Source organism: Capricornis sumatraensis, chromosome X (assembly GCF_032405125.1).
Source record: "Capricornis sumatraensis isolate serow.1 chromosome X, serow.2, whole genome shotgun sequence".
Classification (NCBI taxonomy): domain Eukaryota; kingdom Metazoa; phylum Chordata; class Mammalia; order Artiodactyla; family Bovidae; genus Capricornis; species Capricornis sumatraensis.
The window spans coordinates 44,519,628-44,542,472 of record NC_091092.1 but is presented as its reverse complement, the minus strand read 5'-3'; the positions used below and the strand labels follow the sequence as shown (position 1 = coordinate 44,542,472).

General features: G+C 38.5%; 1 protein-coding gene across 1 annotated transcript in view; it reads right to left on the bottom strand.

The window, feature by feature from the left end:
- Positions 1–22,845, bottom strand: part of LOC138071653 (transmembrane 9 superfamily member 2-like) — a 66,823-nt gene that overhangs the window by 29,186 nt on the left and 14,792 nt on the right. Inside the window, exons 6-7 of the mRNA XM_068963128.1 lie at positions 17,535–17,662; positions 12,997–13,108 (exon numbers count right to left, since the gene is read on the bottom strand). Coding sequence (XP_068819229.1) covers positions 12,997–13,108; positions 17,535–17,662 — 240 coding nt within the window. The remainder of the gene's footprint in view (positions 1–12,996; positions 13,109–17,534; positions 17,663–22,845) is intronic.

Here is a 22,845-nt window from a genome sequence, read left to right as displayed (position 1 = left end):
ATTGTTCTTATACCAAAGTGTGACTTAATTTGTCAAAATTTGAATTGCATGCATTTCTTCACCAGACTACTGTCCACTGCCTTAAGCAAGTTAACGCATATCAAGCCTTTTAACAAGGAGTGAAATAAGTGAGGGAAATGAAAAGGTCCAAACTTCCAGCTGCAAAATAAATGAGTCACAAGTATGAAATGTACAGGGTGAGGAATCTAGTCAATGATTATGTAATACCTCTGTATGGTGACAGATGGTAACTAGACTTATCGTGGTGATCATTTTAAAATGGATAGGAATATCAGATCACTGCTTTGTAACAAACAAGAACTAACATAGTATTGTAAGTTAATTATACTTCAAAACCAACAAACAAATAAATCCACAGAAAAAGGGATCATATTTGTAGTTACCAGAGGTGGAAATGGGGAGGGGGGAATTAGATGAAGGTGGTCAAAGGGACAAATTTCCAGTTATGAGGTAAACAAGTACTAGGGATGTAATGTACAACATGTTAAATATAATTAACACTGCTGTATGTTACATATGAAAGTTGTTAAAAGAGTAAATCCCAAGAGTTCTCATCACAAGGAAAAAATATTGCTTTGCTATTTCTTTAATTTTGTATCTATATGAGATGATGAATGTCCACTAAATGTATTGTGATCATCATCTCATGACATAAGTCAAACCATAATGCTGTACACCTTAAACTCATACAGTGCTCAGTCGCTCAGTTGTGTCCGACTCTGTGACCCCATGGACCGTAGCCCACCAGACTGCTCTGTCCATGGCATTTCCCAGGCAAGAATACTCGAGTGGGTTGCCATGCCCTCCTTCAGGGGATTTTCCTGACAAAGGGATTGAATCTCTTGCATCTCCTGCATTGGCAGAAGAATTCTTTACCACTGCACCACCTGGGAAGCCCCTAAACTCATACCATGGTGTGTATATCAATTATAGCTCAATAAAACTGGAAGAAAAAATAAAATGTAAAAAAAAGAGATACTTTCAAATATACATCATGAAGTTTGGCTTTTAAGTACAAAGAGAGCCTAGAAAATCTGCAGTTGTTAAATCAAGTAGTTTTTGCACCCAACATTGCCATCTGCTGGAAATAACGGTCCACAACACATATTCCTCCTCCATAAGACAATAAGAAATTATTTTAAAATCCTAAGGCACATTTGAGACAAAATGACAAATGTAAAAAGATAACTAAATGGTGGAACCCATTTTTTAAACCCATTTAAAATTAATTATTCTACATCTTTACATCCCAGAGTCTCAAAATATTTTATAAGACATAAAAGCATATGAGGTAGGCAGGTCTTTAATGCTCTTTCTAATGAAATCACAAGAAGCAAAGGCAGAAATATAGATGAGAGTTCTTGATTCAGGACCCAGTATATGATGGGTTTCACTCAGTAAAAACACCTGCAGGGAATCAAAGAATCAAGGGGCAGACAACTAGAGTTTCTTTTAGTCTAGTTGTTTTCAACAGGGAGAACAGCACCCTCTAGGGGACATAATGAAACGACGCGAGGATACTACTGGAATTAGAAGCATAGTAGAATGCCAGACGTCCTGCAGGGCACTGGAAGACCCACACAAAGAATTGAGAACAATTTCCAAAAGCCCCCATCCGCCATTTATGTGAGTGAAAAAAACTGCTTATGATTATCTGCAGCTAGATTCTAACTTCAGTTTACAATTAAAATATTTTCGTGTGCTAAATCTTTTCAGTCGTGTCCAACTCTTTGTGACCCTATGGACCGTGACCCACCAGGTTTCTCTGTCCATGTGAATCTCCAGGCAAGAATACTGGAGTTGGTTCCCATACCCTCCCCCGGGGGCTCTTCCTGACCAAGGGATCGAACTCTTGTCTCCAGCATCTGCTGCATTAGCAGACAAGTTAATATACATTTATTTTTCCCCCAGGAATGCAACTACCATGTAAATTGAGGGAAAACGGTACTGTTTGGCTTGAAACTTAATTAAAATTGATCAACATTTCAGAAAATCATGGCATCCTTTAGAAAGATGTGATATTTGAGCCACCAATATACAATAGTCTCATATTCATCTGTATTCATATATATCATATTTACAATGATTATACACATAGGTCCCTGGAGGAGGAAATTGCAATCTACTCCAGTATTCTTGCCAGGAAAATCCCATGGACCAAAGAACCTGGTAGGCTGTATGTAGTCCATAGGGTCCCATAGAGTGGGACACGACTGAGCATGCACACACGCATGAATACACATAGGCGCAAGCATCTAACAATGACTGAAATATATCTTATTAAAAATTAATTTTTTATTTCTCCTTTATATTATAGTTGTAGTGTTATACTGATGTCTCTTGAAATGATGTGTAAGACAAGTCTAATTATCTAGTATCTATTAAAATTATTTTACAAGAGTAAAGGGAGAAGGATAAAACATTTGTTATTAAAAGAAGATATTAATCTGATAGGGTTGAGAACTACTGATTCAGCTCCATTCCCTCACTTTACTATGGGGAAAGTGAAGTACAGAAAAGAAAATGAACTTGCTCAAAGTCAAGTATGAGTTTGAAGTAAACCAGTACCAAAATTCTCTGATTCTCAAATTCAGTTATTGGTTCATGGTGCCTGAAAATCAGGAATGCATCTTGCAAAAAAAAAAAAATCTATATATGTGGCTAGGGTCTCAAGCTAGCCCACAGCTAAAGCTTATATAACTCACATACACAGATACATAGCTAAAATTAATGTGATTAGAGTAAAATCAAAAAAATCTTCGATAAAGGACAGAAATAGTCTGGACCTAACAGAAGCAGAAGATATTAAGAAGAGGTGGCAAGAATACATGGAAGAACTGTACAAAAAAGATCTTCACGACCCAAATAATCGTGATGATGTGATCACTAATCTAGAGCCAGACATCTTGGAATGTGAAGTCAAGTGGGCCTTAGAAAGCATCACTACGAACAAAGCTAGTGGAGGTGATGGAATTCCAGTTGAGCTGTTTCAAATCCTGAAAGATGATGCTGTGAAAGTGCTGCACTCAATATGCCAGCAAATTTGGAAAACGCAGCAGTGGCCACAGGACTGGAAAAGGTCTGTTTTCATTCCAATTCCAAAGAAAAGCAATGCCAAAGAATGCTCAAACTACTGCACAATTGCACTCATCTCACATGCTAGTAAAGTAATGCTCAAAATTCTCCAAGCCAGGCTTCAGCAATATGTAAACCATGAACTCCCTGATGTTCAAGCTGGTTTTAGAAAAGGCAGAGGAACCAGAGATCAAATTGCCAACATCCGCTGGATCACGGAAAAAGCAAGAGAGTTCCAGAAAAACATCTATTTCTGCTTTATTGACTATGCCAAAGCCTTTGACTGTGTGGATCACAATCCACTGTGGAAAATTCTTTAAGAGATGGGAATACCAGACCACCTAACCTGCCTCGTTAGAAATCTGTATGTAGGTCAGGAAGCAACAGTTAGAACTGGACATGGAACAACAGACTGGTTCCAAATAGGAAAAGGAGTACGTCGAGGCTGTATATTGTCACCCTGCTTATTTAACTTACATGCAGAGTACATCATGAGAAACGCTGGGCTGGAAGAAACACAAGCTGGAATCAAGATTGCCGGGAGAAATATCAATAACCTCAGATATGCAGATGACACCACCCTTATGGCAGAAAGTGAAGAGGAGCTAAAAAGCCTCTTGATGAAAGTGAAAGAGGAGAGCGAAAAAGTTGGCTTAAAGCTCAACATTCAGAAAACAAAGATCATGGCATCCGGTCCCATCACTTCATGGGAAATAGATGGGGACAGTGCAAACAGTGTCAGACTTTTTGGGGGGGGGCTCCAAAATCACTGCAGATGGTGACTGCAGCCATGAAATTAAAAGACGCTTACTCCTTGAAAGAAAAGTTATGACCAACCTAGATAGTATATTCAAAAGCAGAGACATTACTTTGCCAACTAAGGTCCGTCTAGTCAAGGCTATGGTTTTTCCTGTGGTCATGTATGAATGTGAGAATCGGAATGTGAAGAAGGCTGAGCACCGAAGAATTGATGCTTTTGAACTGTGGTGTTGGAGAAGACTCTTGAGAGTCCCTTGGACTGCAAGGAGATCCAACCAGTCCATTCTGAAGATCAGCCCTGGGATTTCTTTGGAAGGAATGATGCTAAAGCTGAAGCTCCAGTACTTTGGCCACCTCATGTGAAGAGTTGACTCATTGGAAAAGACTCTGATGCTGGGAGGGGTTGGGGGCAGGAGGAGAAGGGGACAACAGAGGATGAGATGGCTGGATGGCATCACAGACTCCCATGGACGTGAGTCTGAGTGAACTCCTGGAGTTGGTGATGGACAGGGAGGCCTGGCATGCTGTGATTCATGGGGTCACAGAGTCGGACACAACTGAGACACTGAACTGTAACTGAACTGAACTATAAACAGTAAGTTTTCTAAAGTAAAATATGGTGAGTAAAAATACCTTAGCCCGGCATTCAAGGCCATTCAAAATGTGTCTCAAATGTATCTTTCTAACCTTTCTACAAATACTGTTTACATATAAACGATTAAAGTCTCGGGTGTTATACTGAATCTTTTTGGCCTTTATATACCCAGGACTTAACATCTGGCACCTAGGATGCACTTATTACCTATTGCTGAGTGAATAAACAAATGAAAAAATTTCTTTCAGACAAATCTATTCACTGTTCCCCACTTACACTACATTCTCACCTGGAAAGCCCTTCCTCTAGCCCCCCTCCAAATTCCTAAATTCCAGGTCTTTTAACTCAGTCTATGACCTTTCCCAAAATGCCTTGCACATTCTACCCGTGCTATCCAAACCATCCTCAGCATCCTTCAAGGACTAGCTCAAGGCCTCTCTCTTAAAAAGCCTTCCTAGCACCTGGGAGTTCTTCCCAGCCTGGGCCTGGATGGTGGGATCTGGCCTCCCCTGCCCACCAGAATCCTGGGGCTTCTGGGAACCAATCCAGCCCCTCCACCAGCCCCCCAGGGCCTCGCCTTCTGGATGCCCCAGGGCCTTCTGGCCTCTAGACACTGTCTTCCCACCAGAGCCCCACCCTCCCCTGGGGGCTGTCTGTAAAGCCCTCCTGTCACCACCCTTTGTTGCCAGGCATAGTTCCTGCCCATTGTAAACTCATACCTTGGGGACTTCCCTGGCAGTCAGGGAAGCAAGATTCCACATGCCAAAAAAATAAAGAGATAAAAAATAAAAATAAACTCACACCATTAAAGTGGCTGTTTCAGGAGCCTGGATTCTGTAGCCAACTTAATCTAGATTTATAATCCATTTGTGACCTTGGGCAAGTGACTTTATGAGTCTCGGTTTTATAGTCTATAAAATGAAGATTTAAAGGTGGTCCAGTGGTTAGGACTCAGCACTTTCACTGCTGTGGCCCGGGTTCAATCCCTGATCGGGGAACTAAGATTCTGCAAGCCAAGAGGCCAAAAAAAATGGAGATTTAAAATACCTGCCTTCAAAGTTAAGTAGGAAAAATAAAGTTAAACTAGGTACTTTATAAAAATTCCCATGCTAGGCACATAATCATGCATACCAAGTTGCTCAGTTGTGTCCAACTCTGTGTCAAACAGTTGTAGCCCGCCAGGCTCCTGTCCATGGGATGCCCCAGGCAAGAATACTGGAGTGGGTTGTCATGCCCTCCTCCAGGGATTCCTGACCCAGGGATCGAACCCGCATCTCCCACATTGGCTGGCAGATTCTTTACCACTGAGACACCAGGGAAGCACCATGTCACCAACTAGAGACATCAATAATACTGGACTAGATTTACATCTTCCCTTTCTTCTAAGTGTAATTCTTATGTCTCCTGCATTGCATTACTGCCAAGCCACCAGAGAAGCCCAAGAACATAACAGACCCTCAAAAATATTTGTTATATAAACAGATGAATAAAAGGTCTTCATTCAAATATTAATCATTATGGTCCCATCCTTCAGTAACTTCTGAACAAAATCATTATATAAACTCATATGAAAAAGTTGGCTTAAAGCTCAACATTCAAAAAACGAAGATCATGGCATCCAGTCTCATCACTTCATGGCAAATAGATGGGAAAACAGAAGAAACAGTGGCTGACTTTATTTTTCTGGGCTCCAAAATCACTGCAGATGGTGATTGCAGCCATGAAATTAAAAGACACTTACTCCTTAGAAAGAAAGTTATGACCAACCTAGGCAGCATATTAAAAAGCAGAGACATTACTTTGTCAACAGAGGTCTGTCTAGTCAAGGCTATGGTTTTTCCAGTGGTCATGTATGGATGTGAGAGTTGGACTATAAAGAAAGCTGAGCGCAAAAGAATTGATGCTTTTGAACTGTGGTGTTGGAGAAGACTCTTGAGAGTCCCTTGGACTGTAAGGAGATCCAACCAGTCCATCCTAAAGGAGATCAGTCCTGGGTGTTCATTGGAAGGACTGATGTTGAAGCTGAAACTCCAATACTTTGGCCACCTGATGTGAAGAGCTGACTCATTTGAAAAGACCCTGACGCTGGGAAAGATTGAGGGTGGGAGGAGAAGGGGACAACAGAGGATGAAATGGTTGGATGGCATCACCGACTCGATGGACATGGGTTTGGGTGGACTCCAGGAGTTGGTGATGGACAGGGAGGCCTGGTGTGCTGTGGTTCATGGGGTCGCAAAGAGTAGGACATGACTGAGCAACTGAACTGAACTTGTGGATAATGGGAGCCAGGTTTCTCAATATCGGAGAAAGAAGTTACAGATCAGCAAGGGGAGAGGGCTAGCATGACCACTGAGGTCAGAGAGATCAGTATGAATTCCTATTTATCACATTTATTTTATCCATTTATTTTTATATTTTCCCATTTACAATTAGAAAATAATCTGTGGAGTGCTACTTTGTCACTGTGAGAATAACCCAGTTTCTCCAGCACTCAGTCATCTACAGTTTTAATATCCTTTAATCAATTATTGACCTGAATCAATTATTTACTTGGAGGATGAAAGGAGACTTATTTTCTTTTTTTTCTCTCTTTACTGCACTGTCTGGCATGTGGGATCTTAATTCCCTGAACAGGGACTGAACCTGTGCCCCCTGCATTGGAAGCAAGAAGTCCTAACCACTGAACCACCAAGGAAATCCAGAAAAAGAGACTTATTTTCAAATTCTGTCATTCCCACTGAAGCAATTCGATAAATGATAATTAAGTACACAGCTGCTCATTTTCCACTGAAAGCTATGTTATAGGTTCAATATGATTTATTGTAGAGAATTGAACTTTTAATTTTCATAATATTAAATTTAAAATAATATAATCTCACCAAGTTTACATTTAAATAATGCAGAAGAAAATTTAATCATATGGCAAGTGTTTACATTATATGCTTAAGTTAAAAGGGCAGGTTACGAAACAATGTAGCTCATCCGATTCTCACAACCTAAGGATACTGCTAGTAGCAAGCGTTGTTTGAGCTCCTTCTTTGTGTCAGAAACTATACCACGTGCCTTTAGTTATATTTCCTTGTTTAAATTTCACCCCTGTGATGTAGATAATTACTATTATCGACCCCGTTTTACAAATGAAGAAACTGAAGATTGAAGAGATAAGTAAATGGTAGGCAAGATCTAGTGTAGCAGGTAGTGGTAAAAAACAGGAATTCAAACCCAGCTGTCTGATTTCAGAATTATCTCTTAATTCCATACACCAAAATTTTCATGGTGGTTCTCAGCACACAGTGGTATTCTAAATGACTTTTATTTTCATTTTGTGATCTTTCTATATTTTTACAATGAACATGAATTACTACTATAATTTTTTTCTTTTTTACTTAAAACTGACAAGGACCTACTAAATAGCACAGGAAATTATACTCGCTATTATATAATAACCTATAAGGGGAAAGAATCTAAAAAAGAATATATATATATGTGTGTGTGTGTGTGTGTGTGTGTGTGTGTGTGTGTGTGTAACTGAATCTCTGTGCTGTACACCTGAAACTTACATGATATTGTATATCAACTATAGTTCAATAATTTTTTAATTTAAAAAGTAAAAAATTCTAGTTTAATAGAATCTTGTAAGCTACTATAAGACACAACAACCGTATACACCTAGTGTACACAGAGTAGAATCTGCAGTGGGATATAAATGTTACTCCAGACTAGTACTCCATAGTCAAAGATGATTCTAAACTGTTGAGTTAGACTCAGTCAGAGGTTTCTCTATTAGGAGACTTTAAAACACTCATGTGGGCTTCAGAGGTGATTCAGCAGTAAAAAAAATCTGCCTACCAAGCAGGAGTGTGAGTTTGATCCCAGAGTCGGGCAGGTCTCCTAGAGAAGAAAATGGCAACCCACTCCAGTATTCTTGCCTGGGAAATCCCATGGACAGAGGAACCCAGTGGGCTACAGTCCATGGGGTTGAAAAGAGTCCAACATAGCAACTAAAAAACATCAAACACTCAAGTGCTTTGTGAAGCTACAAAAGCAGACAGTAGAAAGTAGCATTTTCCAAACTTATTTGACTAGCATTCTTGGGAATGCACTTTGGGACATGTTGATATGTACGATTATCACTGGCTAAAAAATTTTTTAAAAAACACAGACATTTTCAACCCAAGACAGAAAATAAAGAAACAGCACCATCAGAGATATTCATAACCACTCTTCCTGGCACCCTCCCCACAACTGTAACAGCAACTTTCTGGTGTTCAGATACAGAATATTGTGGTTAAAAGCAATTAAGTAAAGGCAAAAAAAGAATCTTGTGGCCTAGTGTATTCTCACTGTATAAGTATACTCTGCACCTATGAGCTACTTTTGTATAAGACATTTGTAAAGCAAGTGGTCCTGTATCTGAGAGAAGGCATAGGAAACCCTGTGTGTCTACTTACTGGCTAGGAGCTGTGCTAAATATTTTATGTTTGTTCACTTATCTCTGCTAGCAATCACATGAGGTGACTATTTTATCCCCACTTTATAGATCAGGAAATATAGGCTCAATGTAACCTGCCCAAGTTCACACAGCTAAGAAATGTCAAAGCCAGGATTCAGACCTTGGGTTTGTCTGGTTCCTTCCATTGTACCACATCTGGAAGCCACAGGCCTTCTAAGCACCTTAAATGAGTTTCAATGGGAAGGAAAATTCCTCTTCTGAAATAGCTCCCAGGATTAAGGAAAGTTAAAGAACAAGAAGTTGAGACCTAACCCCAAATAAGGCAATTCCCCCAAAAGCCCCATATGCTATAGCTGCATCTAAGCTTGCACTTTAGCTCTTTTGACTGCCACAGTTGCTTCCTAACAGGCAGACCACTAACACCATACCATGTAGGCCTCTGGCTTGAGTCTAAACTTCAGTTTAGATGTGCTTTCCCTTGACATTTCCTGTAAACATAAGCATTCTTACACTTAAATTTTTTTATTTTATTATTTTTTTCTTCCAGTTTTACTGAGTATAATTGATATACAGCACTGTATACATTTAAGGTGTACAGCATAATGATGGGACTTAACATATGTCATGAAATCATGACCAGAATAGGTTTAGTGAGCATCCATCATCTCACATAGATACAAAATTAAAGAAATTAAAAAATATGTTTTCCTTATGATCAGAACTCCTAGGATTTACTCCCAACTTTCATATATAACATACAGCATTAATTATATTTATCATGATGTACATTATATCCCTAGCACTTATTTATCTTGTAACTCCAAGTTTGTAGTTATGACCACCATTATTTAATTCCTCCCTCCCCTCATCCCCTGCTTCTAGTAACCACAAATCTAATCTCTTCCTCTGAGTTTGCTTTTGAAGTATAATTGACCTACAACTCTGTCAGTTCTTGTTACACAACATAGTGATTCAATATTTCTATACATTTCAAAATGATCACCACAAATAAGTCTGTTACCATCCTACACTTAATTTTAATAGCCAATTGATAAGTGATAAAAATGTATAAGAGCTTCCACTCTTCAATCTACTTCTGATAATAGCCTGGAGTTGGAATACTATTTTCAATCACTAGGGAAAGGTTATTTTAATTTCTTCAGGGTGTACTTCATTCCTTTTCCCAGATTACACTTCTGTGTTTCATCCAGAGATTAGAAGACTGGACTATACTTATTGGACTGGTAAATTGCCTGTTTTCACCAATTGTATTTTGGGTAAACTGCAGGATGTAGGATCAAGTAATCCTGACCTCTAGCTGGATGACTCAAAGTACACACATACCTCTCTAACATAAACGCTTCTCATTTTCTTTACAGTAACTCTGTAGGCAGAAAATATAATAGACCTTTAATATAGAAAGCGAGAATGGAATAGTGGAAAAACTATGAGTTTGGGGCCAAACAGACCTGAGTTTGAATATCACTTCCACCTCCTGCTAGCTATGATCTGGAGAAAATTACTTCAGCTCGCTGGGCTTCAGGATCCTCATTTATAAAATGGAGATAACCACTCTAGGTGATACATAGGGACAAAAGCAAGGCATCCCCAAACTGGAATTGCTTTGAGAATGAGATTAGGAAGAATTGTGTTATAATGGCTGTCAGGCCATCTATAGAAATGACACAAACCAAGCACAATTTGTAAGTGTTCAAAGAGATTTGAGACCTGATCCCAAATAAGGTGATTAGGGTTTTGTCTCAGGAAAGCACATCCAAAGCTGTAAGAAATAAGCCTTGTATAAAATCAAGTATAATCAAAGCTGAATCAAAAATATGTCACATAGTCTTTAAGAAAAACTATAAAGAGAAATACATATACCTACATAGTGATAAAAAGTTTTCCCTATGAAAGGAAAGCCCCAGTGTTCATTTTCTGGAGAAGTACCTCTAATACTAAGGCTAAGAGTATCTGATCCATGAATATGAACATCTGGTCCATGTGCCATATGAATAACATCTTTTAATACTTGTCTTCCTTTTTCTCTGGGGTCCTATGTTCACCAAGAAACTTTCTACTTATTCTACTCTATTTATATTTGTTTTCTCATATCTCTTTATCATAGGCAGATGTGCTAACCAGCTAACATGAAAGATGTGGTCAACGAGGCACTTAGATTTCTCCAAGTAAATTATGAAATTGGTGTTCTGGTTTATATATTGGACCCTTAGGAGTTTGCCTAGTATGAATCTATCTCACTTTGTTATACTCACAGAATTAAAATTCTGAAGCAAGATTTTTAAACTGACAGAAACCTAGTATTGCTGAGCATGCTAGAGAACAACCTAGCAACTTTTTTGTGAAGAATTTGGTAATGTGTTATCAAAATGTGTACACCCTGGGACTTCCCTGGTGGTCCAGTGGCTAAGACTCTGTGCTCCCAATACAGGGTCCCGGGTTTGATCTCTGATAAGGGAACTAGATCCCACATGCTGCAACTAAAGATCTTGCATGCAACAACAAAGATCAAAGATCCTGTGTGCTGCAACTAAAACCCAGCACAGGCAAACAAATAAATACATCTTTTTAATGTTTATACCCTGTTACCTAAATTCCTACTTCTAGGAATTTAATGCAAGGAGATAATCAGACAAATAAAAAAGGATGCTAATTAAAGCACTGTTTATAAGCATTAAAAATTAGACATTTGGATTTTTATCAATAGAGCACTAAATAAGTCGATTACAGCCTATACATTAAATATACTATGCAGTCAATAAAAAGAAGGTGGTGACTCTGTATTTATTGACCTGGAAAAATGTCCATGACATACACAGTAAGTGAAAATGGTATATATAATATCCCATTGTACTAAGTTGTGCACTTTTTAGCACCACACACAGTATTTTTCTACAGAAAATGATATCCCCATGAGCTCTGCCATGGTATATGAAATGCTGCATGTTATAATCATCTTTTGGAAATTTACAATGCTGTTTATCATAGTGAATACTCTTAAAGCCATTGTTTTAACATTGTTTAACCTAGCATTATCCAAAGTAACCTCCTCATAGATCCTTTTTTTTTTCACATAACACCTTTTAAAATAAAAAGCTAAAATTTAAAAAAAAGCTAAAATGAATAAAATATGAAGGAACTTGTTTCCAGAAAACCCTTTGGGAAACATGGGCTTCAAAGAGCTGATAGATTATTCACCAGAATGTTATTAGTCTATCTACTTATTTACCAAAAATACATACCATCTTTATAAAAATAGCTACTCACAAAAGGGATAATTCCAGATGTACAAATAATAATAAATGTTATATGTTGAGGACCTATTCTATATCATGCTAAGGGCTTTATGCATTCTGAAAATAAGGATGAAATGACATGAGAAGAAATTGAGCCTCAGAGATCACATGACTTGCCTATGCACAAGTGGCTAGTAAGTGGCCAAGCCATAGTTTGAACTGCAGGTCAGTCCAAATGTCCAATATGTCTGCTCTTTTCACTATAGTAGACTTTGTCTCCTCCACAAGATACTCTTCCTTTAAGGTCTCACTTGAGCAATCAGCCAGTCTGCCAACCCCAGGTGACACCTCTCTGGTTTCCCATGTACCTCATTCAAACCTCAATATGAAGACTAAGTAAAGTACCTGGCAAGGTACCTGAAATGTAGTAGATTACATACAGCAATTCCTGTAATGATTGTCCTTTGAATGGTTTTAACATAAAGAACTTATCTTCTTTCTTGGACTCCTAAGGTGCGCTATGCAACTTTCAATTGATAGAAATAAAGGCTTTAATATTAAGACTTCCCTGGTGGTTCAGACGGTAAAGCGTTTGCCTACAGTGCGGGAGACCCGGCTTCGATCCCTGGGTTCGGAAGATTCCCTGGAGAAGGAAATGGCAATCCACTCCAGTACTCTTGCCTGGAAAATCCCATGGACAGCAGAGCCTGGTAGGCTACAGTCCATCGGGTCGCAAAGAGTCAGACACGACTGAGCGACTTGATTTTCATTTCATATGATAGTTATATACTTGATTTAGAAAAAAAAAAAAAAGTAAGATTATGGCATGGAATACTTACTTGAAATTTCACAGAGTAAGTGTAGATGATGTTCAACTTATCTGTATAGTCTCCAGGGATTTCCATAGGGGTTCCATTGCAAGTTAGATGGTTTTCATCTACATGTTTATAGCTAGTAAAAGAGAGGGAGAAAAGGAAGGGAAGGGAATTTTTATATCAAATTGAAATTGTAAATTTCTGATTCATGGCTCTTTGGGCATGTAATAACAGCAGGCTGATAAAAATGGGCCTTTCATTACATTCTGCATTTAAAACTCTTTACAATTTAAAATATTCTTGTTTCTAAATGTCCCTAACATGCAAATAGACTCAATGTACTGCCCAAAACACAATACTTAAGAACTTTCTCTTTGCCTGTGGATAGATTTTTTTAAATCCTTCTATTAGTAAATGGCTTTATTTTTCATCTTTCATCCCATCCCTCTCTTCTATATACTAAAAAAAAAAAAAATCTATCTTGTAACCTCAACTATAGTTAGAAAATCAAATAGATGAGACAGAAATCATATTTATAAGCACCCAGAGATTTAAGGGCCTACTGTGTATAAAATGCCATGCTTAGCCATAAAAGGGCCTGAGGATACATCTATGTGAACCTTTTGTGTTTGAAAAAGAGAATGATTATTAAAATCCAAAGATGGAAAACAAAAACTAGAGAAGCTTGAAACTAGACAGAACTGGTGAAGCTAGCAAATGCCTGGTCAGAAATAAAGTGACTCTTCCATTTCTTGAAAAATAAAAGAATAAAGGGGAGAGAGAAAAATCAAAAGGAGAAGCCATGTTGCTTCATTTTTGAATTAGTTGACTCAACATACAGTTTACCCAGTGGTTTCTGTCTAAAGATTAATATGCAATCCTGATGAGATTATTATCTTTACACATACATGCACAATCAAACCACTCACTCACAACTGCAAAGGTTACTGGTGTGCACATCTTTTGTATTCATTCTTGTAACCCTACTTACTGTCTGGTCCATAATGTGCCCTTACAAGTGTAGGATAAACGTATTCTATTTAAAGCCAAAATACATTTTAAAATAGCTATGAATTAGAGAAATCATAATTGTTAAGGCTACAGGTCAACATTTCACACTGAAGGGAAAAATTAAATTACTACATGATAATGCATATCAAGTATGCTCTGAAGTATGGGTCTTAAACCCCATACAGGGAAGATCTGCATTTCATATAAGAGACTATGTGGTAAAAATTCTATAAAGGTCTCTAATCAAGTTAGAAGCCCTATTTTAAACCATTGGCCTTATATATGGATTGTATAAGGCCTTCCATGCCACTTTCACAACTTCAACTTTTACTCTGAAATGGGAAGTCACTGGAAGATTCTAAGTGGAGGATTGACACGAGCTGAAATTTTAAAAGGGTCATGTGTATGTATGGCTGAGTCCCTTCACTATTCACCTGAAACTATGACAACATTGTTAACCATCTATACCCCAATACAAAATAAAAGTTTAAAATGAAAAAAATAAATAAATAAAAAGGAATGCTCTGAATGCTGTATTGAGAAAAGGTTATGAGAAGACAAGGGTAGCAGCAAGGAAACCAGCTAGGTTTCTGCAACAACCAGGTAAGGTATGACGATGTTCTGGACCAGCTGATAGTGCTGGAGGTGATGAGAAGTGGTAGATTCTAAATATGTTTTTAAAATAGAGCCACATGGGGAATTCCATGGTGGTCTCTGGGCTTCCATCACAGGGAGCATGGGTTCCATCCCTGGCCTAGTAACTAAGATTCCACAAGCCATATGGTGCTGCCCAGAAAAAAAAAAAAAAAAGCCAGAGCCACATGATATACTAAAGGATTAGACCAGATATAGGGTATGAGGGAAGAATGATAAAGAGAAATCAAGGGTGATTTCATGGTTTGGGGATCTAAGCAACTAGAAGGATATAGTTGCCATCTACTGAGATGGAGAAGACAACAAGAGAAGTGGGTTTGGAAGGAAGATTAGATTATTTGGGGACATGTTAAGTTGGAAATGCCTATTAGACATCCAAGTGGCAAACAGACAGCTAAATATACAAGTCTAGAGACCTAAGAGGGGCTTCCCAGGTGGCATTAGTGGTAAAGAATCTGCCTGCCAATTCAGGAGACACAGTAGACATGGGTTTGATCCTAGGTCAGGAAGAGCCCCTGGAGGAGGGCATGACAACCCTCTCCAGTAATCGTGCCTGAAGAAACCCATGGACAGAGGAGACTGGTGGGCTACGGTCCATAGAGTAGCAAAGAGTTGGACTTGACTGAAGCAACTGAGCACACACACAGAGACCTAAGTGTCACTGTGGTATCTGATGCCAGGAGACAGGGTCAGATCACCAAGGTGAGTATAAATAAAGAGGCAGAGCTCAAATACTGAGTTCTGGAGCCCTCTGATATTAAAAGGTTGAGGAAAGAGGGACTTCCCTGGCAGTCCAGTGGTTATGACTCGGGTTCAACCCCTGGTTGGAGGACTAAAATCCCACAAACCGTGTGGTAAACCCAAAAACGACCAAAAAAAAAAAAAAAAGAGAGAGAGAGAGAGAGAGAGAGAGGTTGGAGAATTTGGAAGACTGATGCGCAACCAGTGAGACAAGAGAAAACCAGGAAAGTGGTAACCCAAAAGCCAATGCAGCAGGTGTTTTAAGGAAAAAGAGATAATCAACTATGGCAACCATTAGGGAAATTAACAGGGTACAGTACCTGAAAGAAAACACAAGACTTTAGACTTAGAAAACCATTAGGCCTAATTCACATCTATGACCTTGAGCAGAATGCCCAATTCTGAAAAAGATGAATTTTAACACAGTCCTTATTCTCAGGGGGACCAAATAAATGAGCTTTCCTGTGATTATATAAAAGTTTTATTGTGATTACTATGGGCAGGATAGATAAATACAGCTCTAGAAAATGATTTTCTTGGCTTTTTTTTACTCTAAGTCTGAGAATATGAAATGTGCCTGTAAGCACTAAATTTGATTTTCATATAGCCGATGAGATTAGCTTCCTATATCATACTTCGTATGTTAACTACCTTTCTACCCAAATGACTTTCAACAGAAGCAGCCATTCTGAGTCAGATCTCACAGTCCATGAACCTAAAATTCTATTCCTACTTATCAGAAGTGACATACACAAAGAAGCATGGGTGATTGCCCTTGACAATGGTTAGTATTCCCTGGCCTCTCTGGGTAGCTCTGTTTATCCTGTTAATGATAAACACGCCCTGATCCTTTTAATCTTTCTTTTATTTTCTATCTGCAATACCTTATGAAATAAATCTTCAAAAAATTTTAATGTAGCCACTAATTTCCAAAAGAATATCTTTTTACAAAGATAAATCAGAGTTGGAAAGTGCCAATGTTCTTCATCTTTTGGGGTCTTGTTTATCTAATTAAATATATGGACCCTTTTACCCAGAAAAATACACATAAATAAAAACTGGGTTTGATGCATCAGAATCTATATTAAAAACCCCTAATTCAGTCCCCTCCTTTTGTAAATGAGGAGATTGAGCCTGTGAGACATCAAGTTAACGTACCCAGGGCCAAAAGCTTGGTACAGTACATTCTTTAACTATTCTTTCCCTTTGGTCATTAGTTGTGACAGATGGAACAACCTTGGCTAAAATAAAATAGGCTAGTAGATTTAAAAACAATGAAATCTGATCCATCTTGATGAACTTAGGGTTGACTTCCAAAATGGAACCAGCAGATATGAGACTAAAATCCAAATTTCCAAATTCCTTGTTCTGTGTTCAGAAAACTATACCACACTTACCTCCTTTAATATACTTCACCTTAGTCTCAAAGGATAACTTCCTCCATCTTAATATATCAGATTTTATAATATTTTACCCATATCGATCATGATTTGATATACTGTATGATTTATTCCCCCTCCCTCTTTTAATTGAAGAGTACCTATCTTATCCTACAGTTTCAAAGAATCTTGAAGTTAGAACATCATTTGCACCTATCCAGTCTCTTACCCAATGCAGAACTGCCCTTGAAATTCATTAAGTATTCACTTACTAGGGACCAGACACTATGCTAGGTGCTTAATTATGAAATCTCTAAGAGCTGGGTCATCTAGGCTCTTCCTACAAATATCTAGGGATTACTACTCACTACTTCTTGAGAGTGCTTATTCAACTGTTAGAGAGCTCTGACTGCTAGCAGATTCTTTCTCAAACCCAGCTGATACCTGCCTAATAGACTCCATTGGAACTAGAATTCTCCTCTGAACAAACAGAAACCTTAACGTAATCTCTGTCATATGGCAGCAACTCAAGAAGAGTTAGGACACCCTCAATAAGGCTATTCTCTTCCAGATCTGTCAGTTCTTTCTCACATTACATGTTACTCGCATGCTTACTATAAGTAAAAGGGAATAAAATTGTCTGTTTGATTTTTTAAACTTTATGTCTAAGGTTATATCACACATATATCCTAAAAATGAAAATTCTGGTGAGATCTTCTACATTTTGAATTAATTTTTAAATTAATGGAACTAATTTAAAAGATATTCTATAATTACCTTTTGGGTTCAAGTCTAGCAGAAACCAATTTTGAAACATACCAATCTACTTCATTTTCACTGTGATATGTAATGGTAATATCAACGTGGTTGAAGATGTAGTAAGTATTAGTTTTGTTGAATTCAGGCTGCAAAAATATAAAGAAATTTGAAAGAAGTTTGAATGTTTCCTATAAACTCAAAAATATAAATTGTGACCATGGAATGAAAATGAGATATATTAGTTCTAAAAAACCAAGCTATAAATTAAGCATACTGAAGTGTAAATGTGTTTTTATAAGATTAAAAGTGCAGCCCTGAACATCTGGCCTTAAACAGTTGTTACAAAGGAATAATATTGAAAATGTAAAATTCACAAATGCACACATTGCTGGTTTTTAACCACACAAAAATATGAAGTAATGCAAATAAACTAATAAATTGTTATAGGTACTTAAAGTTTAAGCATATCAAGAGTTTGGGCTTTATTTATGGTTAAAGTAAGGAAACAAGAAAAAATAGAAGACGTGTTGCAGAATGCAAACTGTGATGTCTCTGGGTAGTGAGACTACAGGCATTCATTTTTCCACTGGTTCTTTAGATTTTTCTGTACTTATCAAATTTTGTATAATGAGGGGATATTTACATCTATAATCAGAGGCATCAAAAAGTGAATTAAACTCTATCAGTCAAGTACTCATTAGTTCATTCCCTAACAGCCAATGCTTCTTAAACTTGAAAGTTTATACAAATCACCCAAATGCAGATTCTGACTCACTGGGCCTAGGGTGAGACTTGAGATTCTATATGTCTAACAAGCTCCCAGGTGGCACCGATGCTACTGATCCTGGAACACACTTTGAGAACCACTGCTCTAATTCAGAAGAAAGAAAACTTCTGACTGCTCTTTTCTGGTAAAAGTGGTTAAAGGAGAGTGAATGATTATTTTTCCATAAGGATGTGGGAGAAGCTTCTGTATAAGACTTATGATGGGTTGGACTATCCCCCGGTACAGTTAAATGAGAGACAGTATAACTATACAGAGAAATACAATGAAGCTGCAGCAGATCTGCATGTACTGGTATGGAGGTATGGCCATGATATATGCTAATAGAAGCAGCACACTGCGCTTAGTCACTCAGTCACATCCAGCTCTTTGTGACCCCATGGACTCTAGCCCTCCAGGCTCCACTGTCCATGGGGATTCTCCAGGCAAGAATACTAGAGTGGGTTGCCGTGCCCTCCTCCAGCAGATCTTCCCCACCCAGGGATTGAACTCAGGTCTCTCACATTGCAGGTGGATTCTTCACCACCTGAGCTGCCAGGGAATCTCAAGAATTCTGGAGTGGGTAGCCTATCCCTTTCTCCAGGGGGTCTTCCCAACCCAGGAATTGAACTGGGGTCCCCTGCATTGTAGGCAGATTCTTTACCGGCTAAGCTACCAGGGAAGCCCCAGAAGCAGCACAGCATAGGGGTTAAAGAAGTGGACTCCACAGTCAAATTGCCAAGGTTGAAGGCTCAGGTATGGCATGTACCAGCCTGTGTGACGTTGGTCAAGTTGCTTAACCAATCAGTGTCTTGATTTCTGTACCTTTACTGTAGACATCATAACAGGGTGTGTGTTAGTTGCTCAGTCATGTCCAACACTTTGTGACCCTATGGTCTGTCCATGGAATACTCCACACAAGAATACTGGAGTGGGTTGTCATTCCCTTCTCCAGGGGATCTTCCTGACTCGGGGATTGAACCCAGGTCTCCTGCATTGCAGGCAGATTCTTCACCATCTGAACTACAGGGTGCTGTAAGCATTAAATCAACGCATGAAAAGCATTTCAACTACCATGAGGCATAAAGTACTGGATCTGAGAGATAACATGGTAACAAGGTCCTCCAGGATCTGAATCCTGCTTATCTCTCCAGACTCATCTGCTGCCATAGCCTCTACTTAAAATCTGATATTACTACCAAAGAATTCTTTATTCTGTGCTCTCACAGCACTCAGCTCATATCTATGTCACTTATATCAGATTGTAGTGGGTGTATTTACATGTTTCCATCCCCGAGTAAATTGTGTTCCCCATTTGATCACAAGGCTAGAAATTTTGTCTGGCTCATTCAATCACTCAACAAATATTTTTGAACATCTACTATGTGCCAGGCACTTCTCAAACACGTTTTCAGAGCTAATATACTGTAGATGTTCAAAAAATACAAGAGGCACTTTGAGATGGTGCAAAGAGAACAGAATTTGGATCAAAAAAACATTGGCATGAGGGAATTCCCTGGTGGTCGAGTGGTTAAAACTCACTGCTTTCACTGCCATAGCCTGCGTTCAGTCCCTGGTTGGGGAACTAAGATCCTGCAAGCTGCATGGTGTGGTCAAAAAGCAACCACAACATTGAGATGGAATTCATATTTTGCCACATACAAGCTTTTGTATGTCAATTCTTCTGGGCCTTGGTTTTCTTAGCTGTAAAATGGGGCTGCTGCTGCTTAGTTGCTCAGTCATGTCCAACTCTTTGCTACACTATGGACTGTAGCTCACCCAGCTCATCTGTCCATGGGGATTCTCCAGGCAAGAGTACTAGAGTGGGTTTCCATGACCTCCTCCAGGGAATCTGCCCAACCCAGGGATCGAACCCAGGTCTCCTGCATTGCAGGCAGATTCTTTACTACTGAACCACCAGGGAAGTCTGTAAAATGGGGTTACCATTACTTAATTCATAAAATTATTAAGAGGAATAAGTGAGAAATCATATGGAAAGAGCTAGTTTAGTACCTGGCACAGAATAAGGAAATCATTAAATGTCAGATTCCTTCCTACTAGATATTAAAATTATGCTTTAATGGGGTGGGAGGTGGGGGGGGTTCAGGATTGGGAACTCATGTACACCCGTGGCTGATTCACGTCAATGTATGGCAAAACCAATACAGTATTGTAAAGCAAAATAAAGTAAAAACAAAAATTAAAATAAATAAATAAAATAAAATTATGCTTTAAAACTTTAACTAGATTTCCAATTCCCATCTTATTAGGGCCAAATTTCCGGCTGCAAAGCACAAATGATAAACATAACAAATATCCCCTTAAAAGCAACATGAGCATAGGATATAGCACACTAAGAGTGACCCCTAATGTAAACTATGGACTTTAGGTGGTCATCATGTGATGCATCAATGCAGGCTCATCAGTTGTAATGAATGTCCCACTCTGGTGGAGGATGCTGAGAATGGAGGAGGTTATGTCTGTATGGCACAGAGGGTGTATGGGAAATCTCTGTACCTTCCTCTCAATTTTACTATGAACGTAAACCTGCTCTGAAAGAATAGGCTTTAAAATTTAAAAAAGCAACATGAGGTGACAAGAAAGTAAGGAACTACCAATGCCAGATTCTTTTTTTATTTACTATTCTTATTGTTTTTTATTTATTTTTATTTTTTGGCCATACCATGTGGCATATAGGATCGTAGTTCCTTGAACCAGGGATCAAACCCATGCCCCCTGCATTGGAAGCCCAGAGTCTTAACCACTGGACTGCCAGGGAGGTCCCAACGCCAAATTCTAAGGGGAAGCAGTAAGTCAGAGAGGTCAGCTGGGTAAGGAAGCACTGATGCTGCTCTTGCCCTGAGGATACCTGCTAATTTGGGCAAACCTGAACTTCAGTTTGGATAGCTTCATGAGGAGGAGGAAGGGGGCACTCAGGGAGGGCCCTCCCCGATGAGAAGGCTAATATGAAACCCTCTGCACACTAAGCTGAGACCACCCACCCCTTCCAAAAGCAACATCCTCAGGATAAAGGTGAGCCAGAAGTGAGCCTACTCCTATAGTTCCAATGGACTATTGGGAAGATGGCCTCAAAGATAAACAGAACCAGGTGTGGGTAGGGGGAGAGAAATAAAACTGTCCTCAAAAATCACAGATTTGCAGGCTGGATTCACATCATCTAAGTTGCCTCAGGAAGTTTAAATTATGAATTTGCCTTAAGGTGTTCCCAGACTGGTATTTCCCAAAGACACCATGTGGAAGTAAATGAAAATCCTCTCTGAAGGAAAGTACTTTGACCCTAGGACTCAAACTCCACAAATACTACTTGAGAACAATGAATATGAAGTCAAAATAATGAAGCACACAAGGAAAAAAGGAATCATGAGCAGGAACTAGCAGAAACAAATTTGTAAAGATTTCAGATCCAGGAATGATAAGAGGCAGATTTAAAATTAACCAAACTTAATATATTTCAAAGACATCAAACACAAGTGTGCATCAAATAGATAAGTATAAAATAATGACCTAGCAGATTTGAAAAACAACAAAACTTGTAGAAATGAGAAAGATTATTACTGATATTTTAAGAGAAGAAACATGTGAAAAGACAATTTATAGACTAGAAGATACACCAGAAGAACACAGTACAGAAAAAAAAATAGAAAACACAGAAAAAAGTAAAGACATGTAGAGAAGAAAAAAACACTTAACATAGCTTTAATTGGAGTCTAAAAAGGAAAGAAGAAAATATCTGACTATGGCTGAGAATTACAGAACTGATAAAAGGCACCAATCCAGGAAACTCAAGGAATTAACAACACGATTAAAAACACAGCAAAACAAAAATCCATACCCAGATGCATAATCATGAAACTATATCATACTCTCTAAGAAATAGGTGACTGGAATGTCCCTGGTAGCCTAGTGGCTAAGATTCCAAGCTTTCACTGCCTCAACCCTGGTTCAGTCTCTGGTCAGGAAATTGAGATCCTGAAAACCATATGGTGTGGCCAAAAAAAAAAAAGTGACCAAGAAGTAGGTAGGAATGAAAAGACCAAAACAGAAATTCAAACCTTAAATATTAGAAGAATTACAACAATAAAATGTAGACCACATAAAGACTTTTCAAAGAAATATTATATTTCATGGAATTGAAAATGCCACCACTTGCAAAACATCATTTTATGTGCTGCTAAAAAAATACACTGCCAATTAAACTTTAACATGCCATCAACTGGAAGACACATCTTGATTTCATAAATGATAAAATATGGGGAAGCATGAGTCTTAGAATCAATAAAATATGGAATATCAAAATAGTAAACAAAATGTAATATAACAGAACTGAGAGTGAATGTCATAGCAATACATGTAAATGGGCTTAACTCAGCCATTAAGAGGAAAAGATTTTTCAGAAGATGCCCTGAAGCAAAACCCAACCTGTTGTATAAAAGAGACATATCTAAAATGATTGGATTTGGAAAGTTAAATTGAAAGGATAGGCAAAGTCACACCAAGCAAATGTATGCAAAAAGAAAACAGGAGAGTGGAATCTCCTCCTCCAGA